The 13,315-nt window shown below is 41.6% G+C and overlaps 1 protein-coding gene across 1 annotated transcript in view; it reads right to left on the reverse strand.

Annotated features, from left to right (window-relative positions):
• STAC (SH3 and cysteine rich domain) overlaps positions 1 to 13,315 on the reverse strand; it is a 271,988-nt gene that overhangs the window by 52,620 nt on the left and 206,053 nt on the right. Inside the window, exon 8 of the mRNA XM_006869168.1 lies at positions 10,309 to 10,397. Within this exon, the coding sequence (XP_006869230.1) occupies positions 10,309 to 10,397 (89 nt within the window). The remainder of the gene's footprint in view (positions 1 to 10,308; positions 10,398 to 13,315) is intronic.

The raw sequence follows: 13,315 nt of genomic DNA on the forward strand, positions 1-13,315 counted from the left end.
GAATGAAGTCCTTGACAACTTCAATCTCTTCTCCATTGATAAGAATGTTGTTTATTGGTCCAGTGGTGAGGATTTTTGTTTTCTTGACATTGAGATATGATCCATACTGAAGTCTGTGTTCCTCGATCTTCATCATTAATTGTTTCAAGTCCTCTTCACTTTCAGCAAGCAAGGTTGTATCATCTGCATATCGCAGGTTGTTAATGAGTCTTCCTCCAAACCTGATGCCACTCTTTTCTTCATAGAATCCAGCTTCTCATATTATTTGCTCAGCATACAGGTGGAAGTGTTTTTAAACATTATTAAACCTCAAATCAACAGCAGTGGTCTGGAGATTCCAAGCAAGATGGCCTTATAGTTTGGGTACCAGTGATAATATTACACTCCTTAGATTGTCAAGCAAGCAACTGCATAACCTACTCAGAGGCTAAAGAATGAAGTTTCAAGGCCTCCACATCACTGATTATAGATAAAGTCACTGAAAGTAGATAAAGTTTCATTGAATGTGCTCAAAGACCAGAGAGAGCCTTAACTGTGTTCTTTGCATATCCCCAGGGTAAGGCTGATAAGATTGTTCAGAAGACTAGGAAAGAAAACACTGAGAAAAGATGTAGGAATCTCACATTTTCTTTACACAAGGAGAAAACTGAGACTCAGAAATGGAACAGTTGGCTCAAGCTGATGTAGCTGGTACGTGAAATAAGACCTGGGCTTATCTATCTGCCTCTCAACACTTCTGTTTTTTGCCCTGCTACTTTGTTCTCTTCTGCCCTCTGCCCTCTGCCCTCTGCCCAAGACAGACTTGTCATGATCTACATCAGCTTGGGAGGTTTGGGTCAATAATGGCAGATTTATGAGGAAAGCTTCTTTTGCACGAAAACTGGAGCACACATGCTGACTGTGGGAAGATTCTGCCTTTATATAGGCTGTATGTAATGATAGGATCAAGAGAAGATGATGCAGCCACTGCCCTAAGGATAAAGGGGTTGCAAAATGCACTTCTCATCCCAGAGGCCTCATCATTGTGAGTACTTCTGTAAAGGCTAAGCAGGGCTTCATCCAAGTTGCTTTAACTCAATGTTAAATGAGTTTGTGGGAGGCCTGGTGTGTGGTGCTGTAGGATATGCACTTGACCGCATTTGAACTGCAAGGTTAGGGGTTCAAACTCACCAGTCACTCCTCACAAACTCTACAAAGGGTCACTGTGAGTAGGAACTGACTCGATGGCACCTACCAACAACAACAAATGAGTATCTGAATGAGAAACCCTGGGAGTACAATGGCTAAGCATTCAACTGATGATAACGTAATGGTTGGTGTTGAACCTACCAAGTGACTCAATGGGAGACAGACTTGGCAGTCTGCTTCAGTAAGGATTGTTGTTGTTGTTGTTAGGGGCCATCGAGTCAGTTCCTAACTTAACAACAACAACAATAAGGAGAGTATGTCTGTGTTTCATGGGGTTAAGAGTGGGTGGAAGGATGGAGGAAGCAGATAGCAGGATGCATTTGTGCAAAATCTCTTGGCTCGTGGTAGTGTGTACCTTTTGGAGAAGGAAAGAAGGCCGGGGTGGAAGTAGCAGAGAGCGTGAGGGGCACAGTGGCACAAGACAAAGCAGAAAAATCACCAGGGATGAGACCAGGCTGGGTCTTGAGGATCCTTAAAATAATTCTGGTCTTTACCTCAAAGTAATGGCAGGACACTGGAGAGTTTTATGCAAAAATATGTGTGTTGTGACCAGACCTAATGGAGGCAAAATGATCATCATTTAGAAGTGAGGTAGCAAAGGCTTGCCCAAGTTTTCCAGGCATCATGCGCCTCACACAGGAAGTAGGGGCTTGGTTAGGCCATAAATGCAGATCTTCCAGCTTCAATGGCCACATCATTAGGTCTTTTCACAGCTCTTCAAATACTTCGTATTCTTAAAAGAGTCAATGAATATATGCTATATCATATTCATTCTCTCTCTCCTTCCCTCCTTCCTTTTCTTCTGTCTCTGTTTCCTTTTCATTTATGAATCCTGAAAAGGAAGCATCTACTTCTGGAGTATGAAATCCAATTGATTGGAACTAGTATTTATTAAGCACCTATTATATGTGGGATGGAGTCCCGGTGTGGTGCTGTGGGTTAATGCGCTGGACTGCAAAGTCTCTTTGAACCATAAGGTCAGTGGTTCACACTCACCAGTTGCTGTTTGGAAACTCTATATCACTAGGGGTTAAAACTGACTGATGGCATGTAACAATAACAACAAAACATACCAGATGGAGTCCTGATGTGGCACTGTAGGATACGCACTCAACCATAAGGTCGGTTTGAACTGTAAGGTTGGCAGTTCAGTCTCACCAGCTGCTCCTTGAAAACCCTATACATGGTCGCCATGAGTTGGAACCAACTAGATGGCACATAACAGGAATCAAACATCAATTTAACTTTGGGCACAAAGTAAACGAAACCTTCCTGGTGGCTGATGGCGACATCATATTCCCTAAGGAGTAGGTGTCTAGGTGGGAGGGTAAAGCTACTGTGCACCACCTGTGGGTAGGCAGGTAGGGATTGCATGGAGAAGTCTGGACTTCTGTATGTAGGTTCAAAACATTCTCTATTACTGCTACTGTTAGCTGTCACTGACTCAGCTCCTGACTCATGGCAACCCCTTGTACAATGAATGGTATGGCTATCAAACCAAGAATTTTCATTGGTTGATTTTCAGTACATGGCCAACCCTTTCTCCCTAATCTGTCTTAGTCTGGAGGCTCTACAGAAGCCTTTTCAATATCATAGCAACGCATAGCCTCCACTGACAGATGGGTGGTGGTTATGCATGAGGTACATTGGGAATGAACCTTGAGTCTCCTACATAGAAAGAGATTCTACCACTGAGCCACCAATGACTCAAACTTTATTACTGACCACATATGTAACAAGCACTCATGAAAATAATGCTTTCTGTTGCTGTGGTCTATGTTGACTTGTCCTCAAGGTCACACTCCTCTCGTTCACTGTCCTCTCATCAACTTTGCCTTCTACCTGAGGACTCTATTCATGTGTTCCCCTAGATCATAATGTGGGTGAATAAGAACAGAATTTTTTTAAGAGAAATTTTTTCGACCTTGTGATTTCAGGAGAAAAAGAATCTACAGAACACCAGTTCATTCAAGGAGTTATAGCAAATCTCCAAAGTCTTGCCTTACACATTCTAAATCAAGCGCCCTGCTTTTAAATTGGAGCCTACAATATCTTGGGGGGAAAAAAAATATATATGATTTATCACTCCAATCTTGCAGTGTATGTAACACAGACATTTCACTCCTGGGAACGAATTGCCCTGTTTGCCTCAGAACAGACTGTAAACGTTTGATTAGCGACCAGACATCTTGACTTTTAATGGCCTGCAACCATCTGAAATAAGCACAAAAAGTTACTATCACTATAAGGCAGCGAGACATCATTACTCAGTACCCCACTAACATTCTATATGCCTCTGATTATTAATTATTTTTTTCATCTAATGATTAAAGAACACTTTTTAATATAAAACTGTGGGACCTATACAAAAGGAAACTAAACCAAATCAGCTGTCATTGAGTCAATTCTGACTTGTGAAAACCTTATGGGTTGCAGAGCAGAACATGGGATTTTCAAAGCTGTGAACTTTCAGACGTAGATCTCCAGGTCTTTCTTCCAAGGCACCTCTGGGTGAGTTCAAATTACTAACTTTTCAGTTAGTAGTTGAGCGATTTAACCATTTGCACTACCCAGGGACTTCTTCTACAAGAGGAAGCAGATTATAATTCTGTACTTTTAGCCAAGTAGCTATACGTACTTGCCTTCATCAGCAGTTAGTGGACCATCTACTGAAGGCAAGGCACATCTCTGCGATGATCCCTAGTCAGGCCTCTAACTCACGAGCTTGTCATCTCTCTGACAGACTAGGGTGTCACTTGAAAGATGCCAACTTTTCCTCCCAGAACTGTTCAGGGAGTGCAGACAACTACAGCCGGTGAGTTCAGTGTACAATTTCTACTCAGTGATGAAGAAAACTAAGGAGCTAACATTCAGCTTATAAACTCGGCTCTGACTATGCCCAGTCACTTGGAAGCAAACCTGAAACTAATCCTGAAATAAAGCTGACCTTGGGTGTGAGCCTGGGGGTGTTGCTAGACCCTGCAAGATGAACAAATCTCCCATGAGGTCTCTCAATCCTTTTGGTTTGGGTACCCACCAGGAGGGGCAGCTGAGCTGCTTTGGTTGACCCACCCTGATAGCAGATGGATCCAGGAATCAGGGTCTAATCCAAGCTTCTCAGTGACTCTCTCCTTTCTAGGTGCTTTGGGAAATGTAAGAAAAAGGTCTGATTTCACTAAATGGGAGAGCACATTCCAGGTATAGAAATGGCATATGCCTTAATATGCAGAAACCCCCCAACAATTCCTAGGTGGAGAGATGAGGCCTTCTTGTAGCAATCTGAAAGAAGGGACTGCTGACTGATAATTTAGTCTATGTAGCATTCAGACAAGTGGTTTTTATTGTTAGGTGCCATCAAGTGGATTTCAACTGACAGTTAACAGAACTACCTCCTTGGGTTTTCTAAGCTGTAATTGTCTTGGGAGTAGATTTCCAGGTCGTTCTCTCATGGAGCTGTTGGGTGGGTTTGAACCACCAACCTTTATGTTAGTAGCTGTTGTGTGATGAATTACTTGATGTGACTCTTTTGGCCATAGTTTTTGTAACCACTATCAGGAGTCCTGGTGTGGCACTGTGGATTAATGCACCAGACTGCAAAACCATTGGAAATTCAAGGTCGGCAGTTCAAGCTCACCAGCTACTCCTAGGAAACCGTAGACAGGGTTGCTATGGGTCAGAATCGACTGGACGGAACTTAACAACAACAGTAACATCAAATGACGAGGTTGTTTTTAAGTACTGTTGAGTGGCTTCCAATTCACAGAGGCTCAGCATAGGGTTTCTGAGGTTACATATCTTGGTGGGAGCAGAAAGCGTAATCTTTCTCCTGTAGAGTGGCTAGCAGGTTTCAACTGCTGATCTTGTGTTTGCAATCCGGTGCTTATCCTACAGAGCCACTGTGCTTCCCAAAGACTGGGGAGGATTCTGCAAATGTGGCATGCTTGTAGCCCACCAATGGGTTTAGATAGCAGCATGTAAATAAGATGTTGTTACTGTGTGCTGTTGAACTGGTTCCAACTCATAGTGACCCTGTATAGAGTTTTTGAGAGCAGCTATTGGGTTTGAACTGCTGACCCGTGGTTACTAGTCCAGGGCTTATCTTAAGCTCCACAAGGTGTACGGAACTCCAGCATAGGGACCAGTTAGTTTTGCTACCCCACTGGCCTTATAATGAACTACCCCAGAGATGGGAAAGGAGGGTCTCTCAAGAAATAGGAGCCAGTGGATCTAAGATCCCTGTTTTGAACTCCTGGATCCAGGAGACAGAAAGCTGTGATACTGGAGAAAGGAAGAGACGATGAGCAGCAGTGACAGAGAAGCAGCTTGCTGGTAGAGTGGGATGTTTCTGGGCACTTGATTGGGGGGTAGAGTGGACAGCTATGTTTGTTAACCCACTGAGCTAGAGATGAATGCCTTTGGGCTGAGGCTTACTGGTGTATTGAGTATCTCTGGAAATTTATCAGCAGAGCTAAAATAACTTTGTAATACTTGCTCAAGCAGGGCAGAGGCTAAGGCATTCAGGGCCTGGGCATGCCTGTGGATACTGCTGAGAAAAGGTTGTCCTGACTTAAGAACTCTATCCTGAGCATCTGATCCTAAATTATAACCTGATACTTCCCTAAGAAACCCCATAACTGTGTATATGGTCTGTGAGTTCTGTGTGACCACTGCAATGAATGATCGAATCCAGCAAAGCAGTAGAGAGGCTTGTGGGAAGGAGGATTGGTATCAGAGCTGGTAAAAAGTGTGGAGGGTGGAGGCATGTCTGACAACCTTAGATTGTGTTGATTTTGATTCTCCTCCCTTGTGAAGTTAGAGGAGGACAGATGCTATCCCATACAGTCAAGCGTTTAATTGTGTTTGTCACTGTGTGTCATTCAGATAAGGGGGATGCATCCTAAGATGGAGGTTATTTCTCCAATGCGCTGGCATTTAATTTGTTTTCAATGCAAAATATCTCTCCATTCTTTTCAAAAGGAGAAGGAACCAGCCTGTAAAAGCAGCTTCTTCTATTCTTATTTATGACTGGAAAATATATCACAGTTTTCTCCTGAGATGATTTATGTTTTAGGATCATAAATGGAACAAAAGAGATAATTCATTGCGAATCATAAAGACTACACCTGACAGCTGGAGAACACTAGTGCAAGGACCCTGGACAGCCAGAAGAACACATCAATCTATCTGTGAAGTAGTACAGCCAGAATGCTCCTTAGAAGCCAGTAGGGTGAGACATCATCTCTCATACTTGGAACATGTTCTCAGAGGGACCAGTCCCTGAAAAAGACCATCATGCTTGGTAAAGTAGAAGGTCAGCGAAAAAGAGGAAGACTCCCAGGATTAACACAGTGGTAGTAACAAGGGATTCACACATAATAATTGTGACGATGGGATGGTGTAGGACTGAGCAGTGTTCGTTCTGTTGTGCATAGTATCTCTATGAGTCAGAGTTGACTCGGTGGCACCTAACAACAACATTATCAGCAGAGCTAAAATAACTTTGTAATACTTGCCCAAGCAGGGCAGAGGCTAAGGCAGGCAGGGTTTCAGTATGCCTGCGGATACCCTCGAGAAAAGGTTGTCCTGCCTTAAGAACTCTATCCTGAGCACTCCTGATCCTAAACTGTAACCTGTTACTTCCCTAATAAACCCCATAACTGTGTTATGGTCTGTGAGTTCTGTGTGATAATGTGCCAACAACCATTGGCTGAGTGTTTTCAATTAGGTACTGCTGTGGATTGAAAACTGAAATGTGTCCCCACCCTCCTCCCCCCAAAAAATATGTATTAAATTCTGGCCCCTATTATTATGGATGAGATCTTCATTGCATATAGGGATTTCTTTTGTTATGCTAATGTAGGTAGATCCTAAACCTAAAAAGTTCTAGTTTTAAAAAGAGCAGACTAAACACAGAGCCATACACAGAGAAACACTCCCCACGAAGACAGACACACAGGGTAAGTGCATCTATAAACCCAGGAATGCCACAGATTGATAGCAGTTACTAGAAGCTCTGGTAGCATAGTGGCTATGAATCAGGCTGTAAACCACAAGGTCAGCAGTTCGAAACTACCAGCCGTTCCGCGGGAGAAAGATGAGGCGTTCTGCTCCGGTAAAGATTTACAGCCTGAGAAACCCTGTACAGGGCCACTATGAGTCAGAACCGACTCCACGGCACATAACAACAACTAGAAGCTAAAACAGACAAAAAGGATGTCCCCCTAGACTCATGCCTGCAACTCGGATTTTTAGACTCCGCAACTATGAGTAAGTAAATTCTTGTTTCCTCAGACAACCCATTTGCGATGTATTTCGTTACAGCCACCCTAGGTAACTAAGACAGGGATAGGTGCTTTAGTGATACAGCCCTAACACATCCTTAAGGGGAATGGGTCATTATTATTCTGCGTAGTGGTTACGAATCGGTCTGTGAACCGCAAGGTCAGCAGTTCGAAACTACCAGCGGTTCCGCGGGAGAAAGATGAGGCGTTCTGCTCCCGTAAAGATTTACAGCCTCGGAAACCCTGTGCAGGGTCGCTATGAATCGGAACCGACTCCACGGCACTTAACAACAACAATTAAGACAATCAGAGTAACGAGATGTTTATAATTTGCTTACGGTCACCTAACAAATAGGTTCTAAACCCAGTACTGATTGATTCCAGTTTAACCACCCAAGAAACACAAGGAATCTCAAGCTGGGCTCATGAGAAAGGGTCAGATTTTATCAGTGTCACAAAATTCACATCATCTCCAGTGTTTTGATTACCAGGAACTGGGATGGCTCTTAGGTGACGCTGAGAGTTGAGTTTGATCCTTCAGTCAGTCTTAATTTAATTTCATAGCAGAAGTCACTGGATGCCAAGTACATTTGGCAAAGGTTAACTTCTTTTTATTGTATTTTAAGTTTTTATTGTGACTTGAGTGATAGTTTGCATGGAAGAACACACATGTTTTACACACATCATTTCATTGCAATGATTACAACCTCCTTCATGTATCATCATTCAACAGTATTTGTTTCTAGTCCCTCTGTTTTTTTTTTGTTTGTTTGTTTTGTTTTACTGGGGGAGAGGAGGATGTACCCAAGAACACTCAGGAAATAGAGTGATTTAAACAACCGAAAGGCACATTCTGCAAACCTGCCACCTTGCTGCCAGCACACAGCCTTTCTCTTTCTATGAGTCCAGAGTTCTCAGCTGCTCCCTCTCTCCATGTCCTCATCTCTGCCTCCATCTCTGGTGTCACTGCTTCTCTAGGTAAGGTCCCACATTCTGCTCATGCTCTTCTCCCTTGATGGTCCTAGGGTCCTCTGTTCCCAGACTGTAAGATTAACTATGCCTCACTTTTTTTTTCTACCTTTATAGTTCTGACAATTGCAATTAGTCATGATAACAATTACTCAATATTGAATCATAAGAATCTTATCCCCATCTCCTTTCACCAGACCCGTCTAGACAAGATGAAAACTATTCAGTGGGGATTCTACCTTACCCTGCACACTCTGAAACTAAACTCCCTCTTGAAAACTCATAAGCATATCACTTTGTGCTTTTATAGCCCCTCCCATTTTAGGTAGCCAATGTCTAAGTTACCCGTCTCTATCAACTCTGTGGAGTCCTGATATGGTACTGTGGGTTAATGCAACAGACTGCAAAGCCGTTTGAACTGCAAGGTTGGTGGTTCAAGCTCACCAACTGCTCCTTGGAAACCCTATATAGGGTCACTATGGGTCGGAATCGACTCGACAGCACTCAACAACAACAACAATCAACCCTGTATACAGAGGGGATAGGATTGATACTTGATGTGAAGATTCCTTCCCTCTCAGTTGAGCTACTACATCCTTAAGTATAGGTCAAGTTCACCAAATTGTAGTAATTTACACTTGTTTCTTTTATCAAATTTTGTTTTTTATCTTCCTCTAGTCCAGTTCTGGAGTCCTGGTGTGGCGCTGTGGGCTTATGCATTAGACTGCAAAGTTGTTTGAATTGCAAGGTCGGTGGTTCAAGCTCACCAGCTGCTCCTTGGAAACCCTATACAGGGTCTTTATGGTTTGGAATAGACTTGATGACACTTAACAACAACAACAAGTCCAGTTCTGTTCATCAAGTCATTGAAGCTACGTCAAATGGGTACTGTCTACAAGTTTGGGTGTTCTTCTCCCCTCACTTCATATCAGCAGAACGTTTCACTCTCAGCTCTAGCCCTCCATGGCTATGTCCTTTCCCATGGACTCAGGAGTCCCCAGTTCTCACCATACTTCAGAACAACCAGACCCTTCTCTTCTCCCTCTCATTTCCAGGTCAACAGGAGTCTATGGAACGTAGCTGAACTCAGTCTATATCTTTATTGCTGCTGCCTTTCCCCTCCTCCACTCACCAGCTGACCAACATGGTCACCAGCAAACTTACGTGTCTGCTCATGTGTTCCCTTTGAGTTTCAGTCTTGGGTGAGGGGTGGAGGAGATTTGTCCTGAAGGAACTTGATTGCTTGCCTTGATGACTCCCTGGAAAAAACCTTGCTTATTCTTGTAGTAGCCAATCAGACAACCATTTTTGTTTTGTATTTTGCCTCCTAGTCTTTCCTTGAAGAAGTATCTTCTGTTCCTCTAGCTGTTCCAGGCTGGTCTGCTTGTCCAAAGGTTAACTTCTTGTAAACTCTCATTAGCAGTTCAGTTGGTAGGGTAGTAAAGCAGTACTTCTCAAAGTATGGTCCTAGGACCATCAGCATCAGCACTACTTGCTAGAAATGGAAATTCTTAAGTTCTACTGAATGAGAAAGTCAGTAAGGATAAGACCCAGCAATCTGTGTTTGTACCACCACCTCCTAGTCACTTATAGGGTCCAGGTGTGGTGCTGTAGGATAAATACTGGATCGTTAACCACAAAGATGGCAGTTAAGACCCAAAAGTTGTTCCTTGGAAATCCTACACAGGGTCACTATGAGTTGGGACCAACTCGTTGGCACTTAACAACAACAACCAGGTCATTTGGATATAGGTTAAAGCTTGAGAATCACTACTCTAAAGTATTAGGAGGTGTCAGAAATAGAATTTTTTTTTAGACATAGAAAACAATGACTTCAGGTTTTATTTTTCTCTGAAAAAAATATATTTACCTCATTTCCAAATCTTCATTTTCCTGTGGTACGAATTTGTACAAGGCAACATAGGTGTTCATCTGTAATGTATCTTTGGAAAGAGGTCCCTGAAAAAGAAAAGGAAAGAAGAAAGAGAGAATCAAGAAGGAAGAAATAGAGACGAGAGAGATAAAACAGAAAATGAGGACGTTATTGTAATATAATTTCAGGGGGTAGGATCTTAAGTGTTTAAAACATGTAATTATTATTAAAGATTTTCTTTCAACCTGAGGTTTATCCTTTCTTTCTTAGCAGATTTTGATTACATTACTAACCATTTAAAAACAATTATTTGGAATTCTTCCTCAGAATACTGTAGTTTTCTCTGAATAAAAGTATTCCTCTTTTTGATAGCGTTGTTCATGAAAATGATACAAGTTTGCCTCCAGAAATAGAAATATTCTCTCTATAAAAAGAGGGACATGTCATGGCAATCAAAAAACTCCTACTACTTAACACTGACTTTTTACCAGTTAGCTTAAGTTTTAGTATCTAGTTTATTAAAGGGAACCAAGTATATTAATCTGACAATCAATTCATTCATGCCATAGCAGATGACATAGAGTTAGATGTCAGACTTATTTAATTTATAACATGCCACAATTATTTACTGGTGGATTAAATCTTATAAGTGATAATAAAAGCTATCACTCTTCAAAGCTACCTATATTAACTGTGTGTCAGGCATGCTCCATGCATCATCTCATTCTAACTTCACAAGAATCCTGTGAGGTAAATTTGTGTGTCCTGGTGCCAACGTATAGACTATAAAACAACTATGAGTCGTTTCTGACTCACAGTGATCATCTATAGGGTTTCTGAGAAGTGGCTGGTGGGTTTGAACCACCAGCCTTGCGGTAAGCAGTCCAGTGCTTATTCTGTTGTTGTTCAACGCCAATGAGCTGGCTCTGACATAGGTACAACACAAGTAACTCCTGCTGGGCCCTGCACCATCCATCCTCACAATTGTTGTTATAATTGAGCCCATTTCTGCTGCTAATGTGCCAATCCATATCCTTTTGGGTTTCCCTCTTTCGTTGACCATCCATTTATCAAGCATTGTCCTTCTCCAGGGACTGGTTGTCCTGATAATATGTCTGAAGTCTGAGAGATGAAGTTTTGTCATCCTGGTTTTTAAGGAGCATTCTGGCTGTACTTCTTTCAACACAGATTTGTTTGTCTTTCTGATAGTCCAGTATTCTGTTTCAGTATTCTTCTCCAACACCATAACTCAAATGCAACAATTCTTCTACAGTCTTCCTTATCCACTGTCCAACTTTCACATGCATATGAGGCTATTAAAAATACCATGACTTGAGTCAGGCACAACTTAATACACAAACTGATACTGTTACTCTTGAATAATGTAAAGAGGTCTTGTGCAGCAGAGTTTCCTAATGCAATATGTCGTTTGATTTCTTCACTGCAAGTTCCATGAGTGTTGATAGTGGATCCAAACAAAATGAAATCTTGGAAAACTGCAATCATTTCACCACTTGCTGTTGCTCAGTGCCGTTGAGTAGATTGTGACTCACAGCAACCCTTTGTAGGGTTTCCGAGGAGCATCTGGTGGATTTGAACTGCTGACCTTGTTTTTCGCAGTCCAGTGCTGACCTTACAGTGCCAGACTTGGAGTATTTTCTCCATTTATCATGATGTTATTTACTGGTTTAGCTGTGAGTAGTTTTATTTTCTTTACATTGAGGTGCAACCACATTGAAGGCTGTGGTTTTTGATCTTTATCAGCAAGTATTTTAAGTCCTCTTTGCTTCCAGCAAGTAAGGTTGTATCATCTGCACATTGCAGGATGTAATGTGTCTTCCTTCAATCCTGATGCCAAGCTCTTCTTCAAATAATCCAGCATTTCAAATTATTTGCTCAGCATAAAGATTGAATAAGTATGGTGAAAGAGTACAATTCTGTCATACACCTTTCCTGATTTTAAACCATTCAGTATCCCCTTGTTCCATTGGAACAACTGCCTCTTAGTCTATGTATGGGTTCCTCGTGAGCACAGTCAAGTGTTCTGGAATACCCATTCATCACAATGTCATGATCCACACAGTCAGAGTTTGTGAAGTCAATGAGGCACAGGTAAACATCTTTTTGATGTTCTCTCTCAGCCAAGATCCATCTGACTTCAGCGATTATATCCATAATTCCTAGGCCTCTTTTGAATCCAGCTTGGGTTTCTGGCAGTTTCCTGTCGTACTGTTGCAGTTGTTTTATAATTATCTTCAACAAAAGTTTACTTGCATATGATATGAATGATATTGTTCAGCGATTCCCACATTCTATTGGGTCACTTCTCTTTGTAATGGGTACGGATATGGACCTCTTCCAATCAGTTGACCATGTAGCTGTCTTCCAAATTTCTTGGTATAGATGAATGAGCAACTGCAGTGCTTCTTTAGTTTGTTGAAATATTTCAATTTATAGTCCAATTATTTCAATATATTCCAAATATTTCAATTTATATTCCATCAATTCCTGGAGGCTTATTTTTTGTGAATACCTTCAGTGTCTCTCCTTCTTCCTATCTGTTTTAGTCTGGAAACTCAGCTGAAACCTGTCCACCACTGGTGACCTTGCGGATATTTAAAATACCAGTGACATAGTTTCCAGCATCACAGAAACACACAAGCTACCACAGTATGACAAATAAGTGTATATGTGTGTATATGTATATTGGATTTAAACTTCTTCCTTAAGTACCATCAGTACTTGATCAGATGTTTGAACATAGACCATTTCTTTTGATATAGTGCCTCTTTGTATACCTTTCATCTTTTGATGTTTTCTGCATCATTCTATATTTTCACCACTGAGTCCTTCAATATTACAAGTTGAGGCTTGAATTTATTCTTCAGTTTCAGAAATACTGAATGTGTTCTTCCCTTTTTGGTTTCCAACTACAGGTCTTTGATTATTTCATTATAATACTTGGCTTTGTCTTCTTGAACTGCCCTTTGAAATTTTCTGTTGA

This window comes from Chrysochloris asiatica, unplaced genomic scaffold (assembly GCF_000296735.1).
Source record: "Chrysochloris asiatica unplaced genomic scaffold, ChrAsi1.0 scaffold00127, whole genome shotgun sequence".
Classification (NCBI taxonomy): Eukaryota; Metazoa; Chordata; class Mammalia; order Afrosoricida; family Chrysochloridae; genus Chrysochloris; species Chrysochloris asiatica.